Source organism: Durio zibethinus, chromosome 10 (assembly GCF_047325235.1).
Source record: "Durio zibethinus cultivar Kanyao isolate XHJ-2024 chromosome 10, ASM4732523v1, whole genome shotgun sequence".
NCBI classification, from domain to species: Eukaryota; Viridiplantae; Streptophyta; class Magnoliopsida; order Malvales; family Malvaceae; genus Durio; species Durio zibethinus.
Genome location: NC_143171.1, coordinates 25,110,311 through 25,128,740, shown reverse-complemented (window position 1 = coordinate 25,128,740; position 18,430 = coordinate 25,110,311). Strand labels below are relative to the sequence as shown.

Genomic DNA, 18,430 nt, shown 5'->3' with positions numbered 1-18,430 from the left:
TCAAGATAAACTGTATTGGTACCTTTGCATTGAGAAACATCTGTTAGATTTTCTTCTCTCATTTTCTTTTATCTTACATGGCATTCAATTTTCAGTCTTTGGTTTTCTAATGAATATATAGACGTAGGCCATTGGAGTTTCTTGCTATTGCCTAAAGATGGTAACGCCAGTGGTTTTTAGATCGATTTCATGGCTATTACAAGGGTGAATGCTACCTGGAGTCGATAGAAAAGTGCCAATTTGATTGACGGAACCTCACTTGTGCATCTTTGACAATATAAACAGTGCAACAGGTTTTGTTGTTTCCGAATAAACTTGGGGGATTAAGTACAAATTTCTTGGTTGTGCTTAATTTGTCATAGTTAACGCATCCATTTTCTTTCGTTTTATGTTTAAAGTTGATGGTTTTGATTAAAAAAATTCGTAGTGGAGCTTAATTAATCTAACTTTGGCCTTTTCTGGTTTTGTTGAGTTGTCTATATAAAAAATTTCGTGGTAAAACTTGAACTTTATAATTAGTTTTACACTTGTAAGTAATTTTGATTGAGAGAATCAATATATTTGTATATGTTTAATATTTATTTAGTATACGTGAATCAATAAATTGGCTTATCACTTTGTAAGGTAATATTGCTCTAGAGAATCAAAGTAATTTTTCGAATGAGTATTCCTTACAATTGCATTGTGTATAAAATTAATTTTCATTGGAATACAATTTGAGCTCAGGTCCAGTTTAAATTATTATTATATTAAAAATTATTTTTAATATAAGTTTAATATTTTTGAAGCCTAGGATCATGAATTTTCGTAGAATCATATTGTCGGATTCTTTTTCCTCAATTTTTATTATTAATTTTAGTTAAACTTTTTTATTTTATAGAGAAAAAAGGAAATTTCATATTATTTTATTTATTACTCTTTCATTTTTCATTTTTATTATAAAAAAAACTTTTAGTTTTATTTTTTAACGAAATTTAAAATTATAAAAAAAAATTAAACTTTATTTTAATATAAAGAATATTTTTGAACATAAACAAAATACTAAAAAAAATATTAATAAAAGAATAAAAAAGTAAATATAAAATACAAAAAAAATACCTAAACTAGATTGGTCAACGGTCTAAAGCAGTTCAAGTTCAACAGCCTATAGTCGTTGCCTGTGATTCAAGTGGTTTAGAGCTATTTTTTATGGTTCAAGCTGGTTCAGATCCGGTTCAATATTGATTCAGTTGAACTGGTCAAAATCTAGTTAGTTGTCACATTTTTTAGTCGAGTCAGGCAAATCTCGAGCTGATGTCATAATATATAGACTCGTGAACCTATCGTTAGATATAGATTAAAATAGTCGCTACCAATATTTTTTATTTAAATGTGATTGACCACCTGATAGAATATGTCATATTTAAAGAGGAGTCCGAAAATTCACTTAGGTATTTTTAAATAATAAATTCTAGTCCAAAAAATTAGATGCTAAGTTCAAGATACGGTTACACATGAAGAAGGTTGTAGCACCATTATAGCACCCATCCAAATGATGGTACTAGTTTAATTTTAAATTATTCGAACCTTAAAATATTCTTATAATTTTACCAAATCATTTAATTATTAGAAACTAATCCTAAATTTGCTCTAATAGTGTGATAGCAGTTTAAGATAATTTTCTCACGTTAAGAGTATTCATAGAAACTAGTGTCACATTCTAAAGAGGTTCTATTGTTGGGTTCATTAATATATTTTTATTCAAGAAAATAATTAATAAAATCTTTCAATAGTTTGGTAAGATTTACTTTGATGTAGATCTCCTAATAGTTTCATGAGATTTCCTGGTAAATTTATTTTTAAAAACGTAATAAATCTTTCAATAATTTAGTAAGACTTAATTTAAGATGCAAATCCTTCAATAGTTTGGTAGGATAAAAACAAAATATTTTATTAATAATATTTTTTTATAAAATTGATTTATGAGATTCTCCAATAATTTGGTAGAATTCATAAAAATTTAAATTCAAGAAAAAATTCTCCAATAGTTTGGTAAGATTCATGAATTTATTTTAGAAATATTTTTCGGTTATTATTTTTAAATAAATAAAATAAAATTCATAAAGGTATTTTTGAAAAATAAAAAATAAAATTTCAATTTAAAGTAATGAGTAAAAAAAATAAAGATGAAAATAATAATAATAAGTAAAAATAAAAAATCTAAAAAAAATTAAAATCAAATAAAAAAAGCAAATCAAATCAAAATAGAAAATAGATGACAAAAAAAATGGAAAAACCCGTGATCGAGTTAAGCTTGAAGCATAGATCTTTACTCGGGTTGTCGGGTTCAAGCAAAAACTTCAAACTTCAATCGAAAAATTCATCCTAAACCTAGAAAAGTTTTTAGATTATTGAAAACCTAATAGAAATCCCCAAAATCAATAGCCAAAAAAAAAAACCCCAGCAAAAACTCATAAACTCAACAGAATATGGAATCAAATTTAAAAATTAAAACCCAAATTTAGGAAACTTAAAAATCAAATCAAATTCAAATGAAATAAATTCACAGAACCTAAAAAAAATCTTAGAATTTGCTTGAATGATTCCTATTAAAAACAGAAAACTAAGATCCCTAATATTTTCCCCCCCTTTTGTGTGTGGTTAATTAGTGTTTATATAGGGCTTTTTGCTAAGAATTTTAGGGATTTGAATTGAATGGAAAAGATTGCAAATTTGATTATGCTCTGAATTGATTTTTTTTCTTGATTCTCTTTAAAACCGATTTAATTAATTTCTAGAATTGTCTTGATTTTCCTTGATGCTTAGAATCCCTTAAAATTTCTCCAAATTAAATCTAACTTTGATTCCTTGATTTTGTTTCTTTTCAATCCTCCTTTAATATTTAAAGTTATCATGTAATTACTGAGGTCATCCTTGATTAGTGCTCATATTACTCCAAATGATTTTATGATTTATGATAAAAATTTAGAACCAAATATATAAAATACTAAAATATAAAAAAAGAGAAATATATAAATAAGACTAACAAGGCATAAAAAAGAAGTGTAGGAAATTAAACTATTAGGCTTGGATCGGATTTAGGTCCAATTAGTTTGAGCCTTAAACTAAATAAGGTGTCTACAGTTGGGTAACAAGTTCATGTGGATCCTTCCCTAACAAAAACAACATCATTTTAACTCTTCCCTCTCCTATGAAAACCAAAATTTTTTTCAACTAATTTCTTCCCCTTTTTACAGAAAAAAAACCTCAAAACCAAAAAATTTCTTCCACTCTCTTCACAAAATGGTGGGTTGTCGTCATGCACTTTCTTTCGTCGTCATTGTCGCCAATTACCAGAAAACTTCCAAAAGTCACCAAAAAACTCCTCTCAGCCTCTTGATTCTCGTTTTAGCCCTGTTTTTCAAAAAACTCTCTCCAAATACCTAGATTTATTCTCAAAGTCTCAGTTGAAAACTCTTTTTCTTTTTTTTTTTTGGTTTTTCTTTTTTTATTATTTGTTTTTTTTTTTCTGGTGTTGATTACTTGTTCCAAGGGATGTGGATTTTGTTTTTGATTTTTACATATTAGGAAAAGTTTTTTATTTTGTTTGACAATAGATTTCTTTTTTGGATTTTCCTTTTTGGCGAAGTTTTTCCCTCCTTTTTTTCTTCCTTTTTGTTTTGTGCTTGATCTCTAAATTTATAGAACTATGAGGGGATATGAAATCTCATAATTTTTGAGATTTTGAAGGGTTTTCAAAGGGTCACCGATAGCCCAGGACAACTGTTGATGTGACCTTTTTTTTTTTTTTCCATTTTAGCTTAAACTAGATTTTTTGAAGACTTGGCCTTATCTGCCATGGCTGAAAGGGGAAAGGGGTATAGGCAAAAGGTAGGGTGGCTCGTGGGTTGCTAGTGCCATGGACGACACCCATAGTCATAGGCCTTTCTTTTTTTTTAATTTTTTAATTACTTTTTATTATTTTTATTTTATTTGCTCCTTTTTAAAAAATAAAAACTTAGGCCCTTAATTGGATTTTGGGCCACAACTTTGGGCCAAAGATAAAATTCTAGTCTTAAGCCCAATTGAAATAAAATTTGGGGTCAATATCCACTCAATTGAAATTGAGGTCCATTTTAGACAATTTGGACAAAATTGAATGTCTTACACATTTCTTGTGCAAACAAACCATCTATTTGGTTTTTTGTTTTTTTAATTAATATTTTTCCTATTTTTTTTGCATGAAATATTTTCGTTTCTATATGTAACCTATAAAAATTATAAAAAAAATCATAAATCATTGTAGACATTTAATTTTGTTCAAACACATTCTAACCAATTGTGATGAAATATTTCTTATGTTTTCTTTTGCTATCGCATGTCATTTTCTAAATTTTACTTTTTTTTCTTTACTTTTCTTTAAACTTATTTAATAAATACATATAAAAATTATAAAATTTTTATTATAAATTTTTTTAAAGTTCTTTTTTTTTATTTGAGAGCAAGTTATATAAATTTTTTTCTTTTTTTTACTTTTTTCTACTTTTCTTGAATTTAAATATTAAAAAAATATTTTATAAAAAAATTTTAGGTTTAATTTTTCCCTATGAGCCACTTGATAGTATGTTATGTCTCTTTTTTTCCTTACCAAAATTGATTAAAATTAATAAAATACCTTTTTTACCATAATTATAAAAATACACCTCATATAATTTTTTAAAGCAGTTTCTTTTATTAAAAATAGAAACCTATACCTGTTCAATTACGATTGAATGACACAATTCAAATATCTGATTTTTATTTTTGTTTTAAGATCATAATTTTAAAAAATACTAAAAAATTTTAATTTTTTTTTATTAAATAAAAAATTATATATTTTATATTTTATAAAAATTAAAAAAATTGTAACCCGAGCGCAGCCGAGTCATTCTTCTAGTGTAAATGATAATTACAATAGTGTCATGCAACTTATTTGAACCCACCGACAGGAAGGTCCCCATGAACCAAACTTACAAGAATCTTCACTCAATGAAGTGAAGAAAGAAAGTTTATTTGGACTCTTTTAACAGGTTGTTCAGATGTGAAGGATAAGAATATCTGATTGACCAGGATATGGTAAGTATAATCAATTAAGCAACAATCTTGATTAATGATTCAATGAAGTGAAGAAAGAAAGTTTCTTTGGACTCTTACTATTGTTCAGTTTGTGAAAGAATAAAGTTTCCTGATCATATCTGATTGATCTATATATGGTAAGTATAATCAATTAGGCAGGCAGTCCATGTGCAGTATAGATAACTTTGTGCTGATAATGAACTTTCAACTTGATTGTCATTTTCTTTCTCTCTTACAACTTGCAAATCCCACTAAAAAATATGCTAATTTGCATTAAAAATCAATAATGCATAATGGTTGGAATGCTTCTTGGTACATGCGACCTGTATTAATGTTTAATTTTTTTAGTTCAATTTTGAAACTTATAACTCAAAAAGTGATTTAAGTTAGAAATTGAACTCATTTGATTAAACTCATATGATAATAATGCTATTGATAATTGAGAAAGTCAAAATTATTTTCAAATCACAAGTTTTAAAGTTTAATTTAAGCTTAAGATTAACAATATTTCAACTCAACTTGATTATATCTCTTAATTTATATAAATCAAATAACTTTTTCAATACTTTTTGCATCCAAATATTTAAACCACAAATACTAAAATGGATTAAATTGGACAATATATAGCATTAATGACTTGCCAAATATGAACGTTATCGAGTATATCGATGTGTTGTTGAAGGCAACGGTGTTTTTGCTGCTGGTAGAGTCATGAAAATAGAAGTGGAGTTTTGGTAACTTTTTCTCTCAGAGAACATATGGCTTGCTATAAAAGTAGTAACCTTGGCAAGGCGCCAACCATAAACCATGTCAACATCAATCTTCTTTTCTAGTCGATTAATATTTTTTAAATTAAAAAATGAAAAAGCAAAACTCCTAAAATATACTTTTATCTCTGAAAACCCAGCAAAAATACAAGGAATCAAGCAGAAAGTAACAATTTTTGAAAAAGTGACGAAAAAAAAAAAGAAAGAGAGGAGATGAGTTTATAGTTTAAAGGGTGATTGTAAAGAAATTTTTGAGAGAGAATCAATAATTTTGTTGAGTTTTTATTGGTAAAGGAATTAAAGCTTATATTTTTCTTTTATTTTTTTATACATAAGCATTTATCTTTCTTGATTAGCAACTGAATAGTGGTAATTTTAAGAGAGAGTTGTGAAAGAAGATGCAATCAAGAGCGAAAGAGATAACATAAACTGTCAATCTATCAGACAACAAATGGAAATAAAATAAATAACTTTGAGAAGAGTAACATGCTATTGTAAGTTACCAGTCTGAACTTTAAAAATGTGGGGTAACGTGGCTCCTTAATAATTCGGGTGTTAAAAGCAGCGGGCAATTCAGCTGGCGCTAGCATTGCCCCAAATTGATTAATAAAATGTGAATTAAAGAAACGTAAAAGTTAAATAATAATTATTTAAACGCATATCACATACGGTCCAATAAACAAAATAATGGGTGAAGAAGCTGATGAAAATAATTAAAATGTTGCAAATTAAAAAACAATATCAACTATATTTGGGAACCAAGTCAAAATTAACATTGCTTTCTTAGGGAATCAAAATCAATATTGTTTTCTTGAGGAATCAAAATCAATATTTTAAATGACCAATTAATTCAAGAAGGTCCCACCAGCATTCAATTAATTGCTCTTGGCTTATTAATTTCTTGTGCTTTTGAGTCGAACTAATTCTGTTGCAACTATCCCAGCTGTCTTGTATTGACAATTCCTCCGTCCTCTCATGTTAGTATAAATTAAATTCCTATCTCAGCTGTCTTGAATTGATAATTCCTTGGTCCTCTCTTGTTAGTATATATTGAATCTAAGTGTAAACTTCATTCTCTACCATTCCGAGGTTCTTTTTCCTGCTTGTTTCTAGACGTATCATGCCGACCACAACTTCGATTATTTTCACTTTTCTTTTGTTCTTTTACATTCATTATTCTGTTGCAACTTACCAGTTCTTTAAACTGGTAGAACAATGGCCTCCCTCAACCTGCAATGGTGCAAGGTGTTCGTTTGTCCCTCCGACTTTAAACTTTACTATTCATGGTCTTTGGGGCACTAATAAGACAAGGCCATATCCCGTCAATTGTGGGAACACTCCATATGATCCCAAGTTGGTAAGTTTAATGAGCAATATTTATCATATTTATAATCATTCCTACATTATGTTATATTATTAAGTAATATCAATGAGTTTGTATTTGATATACTGTCAATGTATAAATTTTATACACAGTCAATAAATCAAATGATGTCATTTTGTTAATGAGTAAATATTAGCCCTTAAAATGAATATACAAAAATTAATTTTTTTTAAAGCTTACTCATTAATTATGTAGTATCATCTGATTTATTTTTTGAGTAATAGGGCATCACTCTATTCATTGATAATATATAAAATTTATATACTAATAGTGCATCAAATATAAATCTAATATCAATTAATGTTTTTAAATTTTTTTCTTTGATAGATCGCAACGTTAAGGCCACGCATGATGGTAAGTTGGCCGAGCCTATTTACACGAAATGATATTTTCTGGGAGCACGAGTGGAAAACGCATGGGACCTGTTCCGAATATAATTTTGATCAATTTTCCTACTTCAAATTGACTTTAGATAGCAAGGATCGAGTGGATATCTTCAAAGTGCTTATCAATGCTGGAATCACTCGGAATTCTTCTAAAACATATTCTTGGCAACTTATTACGAGGGTTATAAAGAATGAGATACATGTTGATCCTGAACTTCGATGCAACAAGTACAACAATAACATTCAATTGCATGAGGTTGTATTGTGTATGGATGACCATGGAATTAACTTCATCGATTGCCCTCAAAGCACGGATAATCCAGTTTTTTTATGTAAAAATGGGCCAGGGTTTATCTATCCTTAATAAAATGTGGAGGGTGTCAATTTGAATTAGGTAATTATATGATGTCTTTGCATATAGTTATGCAAGTAACTTAGTATTTTATAAGTCGGAAGCTTTTTAGTTTCTTGCAATAAATGCAGCCTTTTATTGGCTCTTGTTTGGTGTAATAAAACTATCAAATAGAATTTTCGGTTTGGAGATATCTCGGTGGCAATTATATATCTTTGGGCCCTAATTCACTTGGCTTCCAATTTTTCCATGTTTCTCTTTAATCTTCGTAGTCAAATTAAAAATTGTTTATTTTTTCTCCTTTCGTCCGTAGTTTGTTTGGTGATATGAACTTTTGGTTTGCTAATGAATATATAGATATAGGCCATTGATGGAGTTACTTGATATTGCATGAAGAAGGTAATGTCTGCATTTTTTAGATGGATTTTATGGCTATTATAGAGATCAGTGCTTTTGGTTTTGTTGAGTTTATCTAGATTGCGAATTTCATGGTAAAACTTGAATTTCATAGTTAACTTTGCAACATTTAGGAATATTGATTTAGAGAATCAATATATTGAAGACGTGCTTTTCATTTGGAGAGTGTTTGATATGAAGTGATCAGTATCAAAATCACAGTGATTTAATAAATACACTCCAATTTCTAGGGCTTGCCTTAGAGCTGGCAATTATGCAGAGAGCCTGGTTTCTCTCAGGGGAGGAACTGCATTCAACCTTTGATTTTCATTTGCAGATACTTACAATTTAGTTATGCTTTTATTCAATGTTCAACCTTTTACTATCAAGATAAACTGTGTTGTTACCTTTGTATTGAGAAGCATCTGTTGGACTTTCTTCTCTAATTTTTATTTTTTCTTACATGGCATTTAATTTTCAGTCTGGTTTTTAATGAATATATAGATGAAGGCCAATGGAGTTTCTTGCTTTCACATTAAGATGGTAACGTCAGTGATTTTTAGATGGATTTCATGGCCATTACAAGGTTCAATGCTACCTGGAGTTCAAAGAAAAGAGCCAATTTGATTAAAGGAAGCTCACATGTGCATCTTGACAATATAAACAGTACAACAGGTTTTGTTGTTTTCGAATAAATTGGGGGATTAAGTACAAATTTCTTGGTTATGCCTAATTTTTCTTAGTTAATACATCTATTTTCTTTTGTTTTATGTTTAAAGTTTGATGGCTTTGATTAAAAAAAATTGCTGGTGGTGCTTAATTAGTATCTAACTTTGGCCTTTTTTGATTTTGTTCAATTGTCTATATCCCAAATTTCGTGATAAAACATGAACTTTATAATTAGTTTTGCAACCGTAAGTAATTTGATAGAGAGTGTGTTTAATATTTATTTACTATACTTCATAAGTGAATCAATAAATTCGCTTATCACTATGTAGGGTAATATTGCTTTAGAGAATCAAAGTAAATTTTCGAAAAAGAATACCTTACAATTGCACTATGTATAAAATTACTTTTCCATGGATTGCAATCGAGCTAAGGCTCAGTCCGAATTATTATTTTATGAGAATTATAACGAACCATCATCAAGACCTTTTTAGCCCCAAAGGCAAACATTCCTCCCAAAACAAGCCCCACATATATACATTACTTCCACAATCAACTTTCAAATTAAAAGTATTCTCAAAACTGATTTATCTATAAATTAAAGACCAAATTACAGCCAGGACAACTTTAATCTAATTGTATTGAATAACAGAATTATCTTTAATATAAATTTAATATTTTTAGAACCTGGAATTATAAAACTAAAAATTGTCTCTTTTTTTTCTTCTGCTTTTGTCCCTAGTTTGTTTGGTGAAATGAACTTTGGTTTGCTAATAAATACACAGATGAAGGCTCTTGATGGTTTGTAATTTTGTGGTAAAACTTGAATTTTGTAGGTAGCCTTAACTTGAGTTTAATTAGATAAAATTAGACAAAATTCTATAGACCCCACCCTACAATAATAAGGTGCTAACGTGCACGGTCAAATGTTCAAACCCAAAATAATAAGGTTGGGAACCCGCATTTATGTATAGCCAACAAACCCATATAAGCAAAACTAACGCCATGGCCAGAATCTGATTACACCCACAAAACAGAAAAAAAAAAAATGCAAAAGAAATTCCAGAAAGGCAAAAAGATCAAAAACAACCAAACCGACCAACCTTCTCACTGATGGCATCTTGGACAAGTAGAGTATCAGTTGAAACACTGAAAACAATATCCCCAGTTCTTGCATCAGTATCAAAGAATCCAACATCTTGCTTCAAAACTGCTTCCAAATACTTCTTTCTCAATGTACTTATTGCCTTTCCCCAGTGTACATCCAACATGCAATCTCTGGCAACCAAAAAAAAAAAAAAAAAGAAAAAAATGGTAAAATTTAACTTTGTTTAACAGATAAAATTAACAGCTACCCACCACATTAAGAATCAAATGTACTTACAATGAAAGAGATGGGACGATTGTGGGAGATAGTGTTGAATAAAATTATAAAAACAAATGTAAGTGAGAATTTTATTAAAAGGGTATTGGGATTGACAAGTGAAGAACAAAAAGACAAAGAGACACCCTTGAGACCACGAGGGCACGCACCCACCAGTCCAATTTGGTTGAACTGGCTACACTACACGAGTCACTTATGACCGAGACCATGCACGGTGCAACAACTGTAATGTTGCCTGAACGATTCCTTCCGAAGATTGTATACATTTAAAAGAAAAAAGTCTAACTATTAACCCAAAAAACAAATAAGAACAAGGAATAGAAATATACCTGCATAAGATGATAGGCAGACAATAAGACCAAGATACACAAAATAGAGGGCATACTGCATTAAAACAACCAAAAAAGAACAGGAAATCTTAGATCTAAAAACATTATAATAAAGTTTAAAATAGAACAGTGAAAGGAAAAGTTCTGGTTTTTAATATATTTTTTGATGAAAAAAGGGGAAAAAGTGACCTTGGAAACTTCATGAGTCATTTTGGGCAAATCAGATTGGTTTTTGCCAAAGCCATTAACCATTTCACCAAATAACAAGAAGAAAACAGGCTTTGAGGAACCATGGATTATAGCTCCCAAGCTACCAGAGATCATCAACAAATAATCATATTTGTCAGCAAAATTGAAAAGTTGGTAAAATGGCAAGCTTTGTTCTTTCTTCTTCTCTGCTTCTGGGACTGCCTTTGTTTCTGGTGTTTCAGCCATAGTAAACTCAAACCAAAGCTAACCCCAGTTTCTGAATGCAGAGAGAGAGAGGAAGGAAGGAAAAGCTTCAATGAGTTAGCTCAGGGGAATTTGAGTTAAAGTTTTTGAGTGAGAATAGCCATTGAAAGAAAGAGAAAGAAGGGGAGAAGATCTGAGGGTGAAAGAAGAAATGAGAGATCTAAAGACCCTTTCTTTTTCTCTCTCTCTTCCTCTTTTTCAAGGTCTCCAAAATCTGACAATGTCGTTTTTGAGTTTATCAGTTCGAGAACTAAGCTGAAGAGAAGGCAGAAAAAATAAAGGGCAAAGCAGCACAAATACAGTGTGTTAGAGTGAGTGCATATGTAGAGAGAGAAATCGCAAAGTTATTGTAACTTGTAAGTAAGAAAACAGAAAGACAGAGAACGCATGCGTTAAGACCATTGGTCAAACCAAAAGACTTTCAGCCAAAAAATAACTATTTTGACTTTGATTTTATTCAATAAAAACAGAGCAACCTGTTTTTTCTTCAACTAAGAACTGTACAGATTATTCAATTCTCAATTTCAGGATCATACATTTGTTATTAACACCGATACAAAATTATTGAGATGATTCAAACTCAAAATTAAATTTTTATTAATAAATATTTATTTATTATTAGATTTTTTTAAGAATGTTAAAATTAACTAAATTAAATCCTTCTTTTAAGTTGTAGTTTACTTTGAAAAAGAAATTTTCACCAAGTGAAACTATACTTTTGTAAAAATGAAATGAAAGATGCCATTTTGCCAAAAAAATGAAAGCCATGTTTGAACTGGCACTTTAACTGTGGTTGCAAACTAGGAAGTTAGTTTTCTGATCCTGGTTAACTAGAATGAGAGAATCTGGTTAACTGCAAAAATTGTCAGTGTTTTCTGCTCTGCCTTGGTTGGTATTGCCAAGAAAATTTACCCTTTGAGAATTAATACAAAGTTGAACGGCATTAAATGAAGGTAATTTACTTGTCATGATTTGATTGGCTCTTCATTGTATTTTCTGTGAACTTTATTTCTGCTTTCCCTTCTGGTTGTCTGTGTAAAGTTTTTGTCTTTTGATTCTAAATTGCCATGAAAAAGAAAATTACTTTCTGAGTCATTTGCAGAAGCCCTTTCATTTACTGACAATGTGCATGTGTCGTTGGCAGCCTCCTTTCTCAGGATGCCAGCCTTCATAATTTTTGGTTTCTATTACTTCTTTTTATCCACTGGTATTTGTTTGCTACCTGAAGCATTTTCTCCAATGAGTTGTGAACACTAGATTTTGTTGCCAAAGCCATAGATTCACCCACCGTTAAGTTTGTGAATAAATTTCTATCAGATTGCACTTAAATATATTGAATTTTAGCACAAATTTAGCATATGAGAATCTCATCATAGGGCAAAAAGAAACTTTTTTGAAGGGACAACATATTTTCCTTTAATTTTATGCTAATTAATTGTGCAAAAAAAACTTGTCTCCATAACTTTTTTTACAAAGGAGATAAAAAAAAATTCAGAGTTGTTAAATGTCATTTTTTAAAGTTATTTATATAAATTAATTAAATTAAATTTTAAATTATTTTTTCAATAAATTAATTTATTGTTTTTAATATATCAATCAAATCATCAATTAAACAAGTTAATACTTAACATCTCAACAAAATCAATCGATTAATCAATTTAATTTTATTTTGGTATAATTCTATTTGGAATAAACATATATATATATATGGAGGAAAATATGACTCATATGCTTTTTTGCATTAAATTAAAACAATAAAGTATTCTAACAAGGTAGGATATGGGAAGGTTCTTGGTAATAATTGATTTTTTTTTTTTGAAGCTGGTAATAATTGAATTTTATACCAACATGAACTTGAAATAAATTAATTGTGATATCCAATACCAAGAGCTACATAAAATCTTCAAAATAATACACCTTCTATAAAAAGCATGTAGATCATATCTTCACAATCTTCATCAAATCTTCTTCAAGCTAACAAATCACCCAACTAGACATGACATAGGCCAAATGGCAACAAAAATAATGCTTCAATTATTTTCAAAATGAAGAACAAAAAAAGACCCAAGTAGTGTTTTGTACTAGTTTGTTTCAAATAACAACAAGCAAATTCAAAGCTTCCTGAAAATAATCTTTGGGAAGCATTTATACAGTGGATGACGCAAATCTTCAGCGGGGAAACAGTAGTTTCCTGAACCCCAACGGTACACAGTCAATTCAGCCATCATTATTTCTGAACATTGAAGATATATATAGTTTAGTTCTGATAAACCTGGAAGTCCATGATAAATTGCTAGCTCCTAATATTGTATGAATGCCATCAGAAAAGGTTCAGATTTCAGAAACTTGGCTACCATTCTTGTGGTTTTGGCCATTTTTTTTTACTGTATCCTAATTCCAAAAATAATCTTCTTCCGGGGAAAAATGTGTTAGTTTTTCCTCATTATTCCTGCAGTTACTATTACAATTCAAGTGTCACAAAAGGTTTTTTGTTTTCATTATCTTCCTGGCTAAAGAACATAGCCTGGGAAATTGGAGAATTTATCATTCATATCACATTTTTGGGAGCATTAGCAGGGTTGGAATTAGATTCAGAAAGGATACTGTTTCTGTTTAGATCACTAAACAGGATATCTTCTTTGTTTTGGATGTGTTGTTTTTACAAAAGATATCACAGATTGCATATGTTAAGATTTAACTCTCGGTCCTCTTAGATATTATTTTTTAAAGATGATTACATGAACAAATTGAACGAAGTTTCACAATTTTTTTGGGTGTCTTCTAATATAAAACCTATTTCCTTTTGTCTAATTTCCCTTTGATTTCAAAAGGGTGGTTATATGTACCATTCAAAACAATGTGACAATTTATAATGAAAATACAAAGGATAATGTTTCTCATAAAAAAAATGATATGTGTGATGGTAATGACTAGCAATACATTAGCATTTTCTATTGATAATTGAGACAAATTCAAATTGGTAGCAACTAGCCACACATTTCTTCTTCAAGAGAATGTTTTCAAGTCAAATCCACATTTTCAAATTATTGTGAAAATGTAAAGTATAGATTTAATCCAAATACTCCATATGTATATGTTAGATGTGAGATATGAGATATATCAACAAGGGAATGGTATATATTTCAAAACTATGGGCTTTTTTTAAAAAAATAAATTGTAGAAAATAATTGATTTTATCTTTCCACTAAAATTACATTTACTATTTAAATAATTTCGACTTCAAAATTATTGTCTTAGTATATATTACATAATAAAATTATCTATTACAAAATTTGATATTTAATTTAATCAATTCATATAATCATTTAAAGAAATAACATTTAACAAATTTAATATTCAATTTTGATACATATAATTCTTCATAAAAAAAAAACTATATACTACATCTTATATGTTTGCTAATTTTTTTTGACATATTTTTATTCAATTTTATAGGTTTTGTTTCCTTTTATATTCATTTTTTTTTTATAAAAACAAAAGTAATGAATATACGTGTAGAAATGGAACTCTTCCATTCTAAGTTGCATGGTACAAAGTGTTTTAAGGATAAGGGAGATGAACCGTTTGACAATCAAAGCAAAATTATAGGAGAGGAAAATTGCCATGAGAAAAGTAGGTAAGGTGGCTAAATCAAATGGGAAACCTTTTCTCCTTCTCCTCACCTCAATTTGCAATCTTTTATAAAACATGTCACAGATGAAAATGCAAATCTACATCACCATCTGTTTGTCCTAAAGTGAAACGCTCCTAAAATATTCTCACAATCGTGCTTCATGTCACATCCCAGGGGTGAAATCAGAAATCATTTGCTATTTTTTTTTTTTTTGGCATCAAAATAAAATCATTTCATCCTCCGTCCTTTCCTCGATCTCAAATGTATTTGCTTGCTAGCTTGTTGGGCTAGACCAGAAACTCAACCTGGCTTGCCTGCTTGGTCCTTCTGCTTGTTCAGGCCCTAACCTGCTTTGGGTAGCCCAAGATATCGATTTAAGCAGGTTTGAATCCGGGTCAACATGGCCTAGCCTGTATCAGAAAACACAGGCAAAATCCCATGGAAGTTGCATTACTTTTCTTCTTGTTTTTCGACCAAATTAAAAATTGCATGCTTTTCAATAACCAGAGTGTAAGAAGCCATAGAAGTAGAAATAGGCCCTGTCTTAATTATAATCCCATGACTTGTTGTGGTCTAAACAGGTAATGTCAGTTTCATAGTCTTATAAATTATGTTTGTTTTGCTGATATAAAAGCTTCTGAATATGAAAAGAAAAAAGAAAAAAGTCAACCGTCTAAAGGTTTAAATGGCCCCAATGGCTTCCAAATGTTTCCCTTATATTATTGAGTTCATAAAGGTTCGGCTTCAAAGCTGTTTTTGCTTCAAATTTCCTATAATTGTAGGGTTTGGTTTAACCCCACATTGCATAGCTCAAAGCCATGGACTTGTTGAATTCTAAAATGAAATGATTAGTATCAAACAAAGTCAAGCATCTTAGCACTTGAACTAACCCTTAGTTAATGTAAAATATAGTAGCAAACTATTTTATATAATATGATAATCATGTTTTATTCATCGTCTTGTTATTATATAATAAAGCCCAAACTATCCCATCAAATTATCATATGATTTGTTGGTGATCTTAATATTTTGAGTTCTTATCTAATTATTTAACATTATAGCATCAAACATTGTCAAGCATCTTAGGACTTGAACTAACCCTTAATTAGTGTAAATGGATTAATATATAAATTAATTGCACGATAATTTTATTTATAATTTTGATCACTTTGAAAGTCTTAAATTATCTCGTCAAATTACGAAAGCTTTGTTATCCCTTAAAAGAATTATGAATTTTTAATACAAAAAGAGATGGTAGTTTGAAGATAGAGAAAGTGTTAAAATTTAAACTTTAAACTTATTAGATATTAATTTCTCAGATAGTTGCATAAATCAATTGAATTAAGCCTTGAATTCAAATTATGAATGCTTTTGTCGTATTTTAATATTTTAAGTTCTTATCCAAATAATGTTTTTATATCTATCAAAATGCTTAAGGAAAGTTTAAGGACAATGACAAATTGAAGAAATTTGATTAAGAAGATGCTTTGGTGATTTAAATGTCATGATCAAAGGTCACTAAGAGACCAAGAGTAGGAAAATGGTCGGCTAATGTTTCAAAACTTGAATGTTCTTGGTATGCTTCCTTTGGCCCCCAATGGCTCCAACCCTTAGGGTTAAAAAGTTTTATTATTAGTGATATAATAAAAACAAAGCCAAAGTTGTTTTGGAGCCATAAGGATTTATAAATGAAATGAAGTGGCCTTTGGTTGTTTTGTAGGCTCTTTTGGGAACATTAGATCCATTTTGGTGAGAAATTTTGGTCCTTGTTTATGTTTTAATAACAATTTGTATTGTATAGACATGTGATATGCTTTCTTCAAATAATTCTAGGTTTTAGGTTTTATCTTCGGATGTTCTTTCATAGCTTGGATATACATTTAACAATCCTTCAATCTGTTCTATCAACCATACAGATACAATAATCAATCACTATCTGAACCGAACACGATAATTATACCTCGTTTCATGTCAATTTCATTTTCATCGTATTGAAAGCTTGTAAAGCTATCTTTTTCTCAAAGGTATCTATGAGGCATCTTTGCCCGATCACTTAGTTTTATATCATAGATTCAAAATTATCAAAAATTAAATTTTAATTATTAAAACTAGGAGTTTAGCATTCTATGTATAATCAAGTTAAGTAGAAGGTGGAGCTGTTGATAGCTACAAGTAGGCTTCATTATAAAATCATTTAGTTCATAATAAAATAGAAAAAAGAATAGAACCAAAGCTTGAAGCCAGAAATGGCATCGTATGCAACAGAAAGAAAGTGATGGACCACATTATGGGAGTCAAGGGTCTAAGCTTATGGTCTGAAAGTTTAAGGACCACATTTGGGAATCTTGGTTATCTCTTGGCTGTCTGTTTAGCTGTAACTTTGTATGCAATAAGATAAATAAAATTGATGAATACCTGGTTTGCTGAGAAATCCCAACTAATCCATCATCATTTTCATCATTGCTGATACAGCTTGATATATGGAGAAGAGCCCTAAGCTAAAACTGGCCTACACATCTCACAAGTAAATATGAAATGATTAGTCTACGCTTTTTTTTTTCCAATAACCAGGAGAATGCTTTCATGTCTCCTTTGAATCAGTCATTATACAAAACCTACCATATTTTTTTTCTCCTTTGCTCTAAGAACATAGTTTGATCTGACCAGTAACTGTCCTTAAAGGATTTTTTAATGCAAAAATTGATCTTTAAGAGGATAAGGTAAAAGAAAAAGTTTTCCTGACAAATTGATGAAAGTACAAAAAAAATAATAATGGCACATCCTCATGAAATCAGTAGAATGACTACTCTCCAACTAAAAGCAGATTTCATAGTGAAATGATGTGGTGAATTATGGTAGCCATAAGAGGAAAATGCAAAGGAAATTTACTGGGCCTTCTTTCGGTCCATCTTCAATAGGGAAATGAATCCCCCATACCCACTGGCAATTTTGGAAGGGGGTCCTCAGCTGTCATAATCTTAATTATTCACCACACATAGCTTAATCTTTTGGGGCTCTTTGAAATTGAAAATTATTACTTTCAATAACAGCAAATAATGAATAATCATCGAACTATATAATTAGGTGACTTTTGACATGTGATCAGGCTTTTTTGTTTGGTAAGTTTCATGAATGGCTATTCCTCCAAGTCAAGGTGGTGTTTCTTGGTTTGTTGGAAAAATTGATTATTTGATCTTCGGAGGGAGGGGAAAGGAAAACCCTTTCCACTCGGGTGAGCATTTATCAGGCCTCTGTCCACTTTCTTTAAAGGTTTAGGCTCCATTGTGGGCTATACAAGTATGAACAAAAGCCTATCCTATGAACCTTGGGCTTAGCCGTGCAAACCTTAGCCGGTTGCCACCATTGACAACTGCATAAAAGTTTCAAATCACTACTAGTTAATTTATTATGAAATTATACTATATAAACCCAAAAAAATTATACAATATAAACCAAAAAAAAAAAAATTCACGAATAGATTTTATTATTTTTTTTAATTTTCTTATTAAATTTAAAAAATAGTTGTGAATAATATTTTAAAATTTATTTACAAAATATAATAAAATTTATTTATATTTGATTTAT

The 18,430-nt window shown here is 29.7% G+C and overlaps 2 protein-coding genes across 2 annotated transcripts; one reads left to right on the top strand and one right to left on the bottom strand.

The window, feature by feature from the left end:
• Positions 1 to 6,854: 6,854 nt before the first annotated feature.
• On the top strand, positions 6,855 to 8,221 carry LOC149516584 (ribonuclease 1-like). Its single transcript, XM_089767323.1, has 2 exons — positions 6,855 to 7,218; positions 7,573 to 8,221. Exons 1-2 carry the CDS (start codon positions 6,982 to 6,984, stop codon positions 7,993 to 7,995), a joined length of 660 nt encoding a protein of 219 aa, XP_089623449.1. The 5' UTR covers positions 6,855 to 6,981; the 3' UTR covers positions 7,996 to 8,221.
• A 1,839-nt stretch (positions 8,222 to 10,060) lies between these two features.
• Positions 10,061 to 11,584, bottom strand: LOC149516583 (ABC transporter B family member 19-like). Its single transcript, XM_089767324.1, has 3 exons — positions 10,948 to 11,584; positions 10,759 to 10,813; positions 10,061 to 10,323 (listed from the first exon to the last, which is right to left on the bottom strand). Exons 1-3 carry the CDS (start codon positions 11,191 to 11,193, stop codon positions 10,286 to 10,288), a joined length of 339 nt encoding a protein of 112 aa, XP_089623450.1. The 5' UTR covers positions 11,194 to 11,584; the 3' UTR covers positions 10,061 to 10,285.
• Between the last annotated feature and the right edge of the window lie 6,846 nt (positions 11,585 to 18,430).

What these genes read in the sequence shown, in the direction of transcription:
- LOC149516583 (XM_089767324.1), bottom strand. Translation starts at nt 11,193, where the DNA reads ATGGCTGAAACACCAGAAACAAAGGCAGTCCCAGAAGCAGAGAAGAAG. An exon ending in TGACTCATGAAGTTTCCAAG is followed by an intron (nt 10,814 to 10,947) that starts GTCACTTTTTCC and finishes GTTTTAATGCAG; the next exon opens with TATGCCCTCTATTTTGTGTA. An exon ending in CTGCCTATCATCTTATGCAG is followed by an intron (nt 10,324 to 10,758) that starts GTATATTTCTAT and finishes TTTGGTTGCCAG; the next exon opens with AGATTGCATGTTGGATGTAC.
- LOC149516584 (XM_089767323.1), top strand. Translation starts at nt 6,982, where the DNA reads ATGCCGACCACAACTTCGATTATTTTCACTTTTCTTTTGTTCTTTTAC. An exon ending in CTCCATATGATCCCAAGTTG is followed by an intron (nt 7,219 to 7,572) that starts GTAAGTTTAATG and finishes TTTCTTTGATAG; the next exon opens with ATCGCAACGTTAAGGCCACG.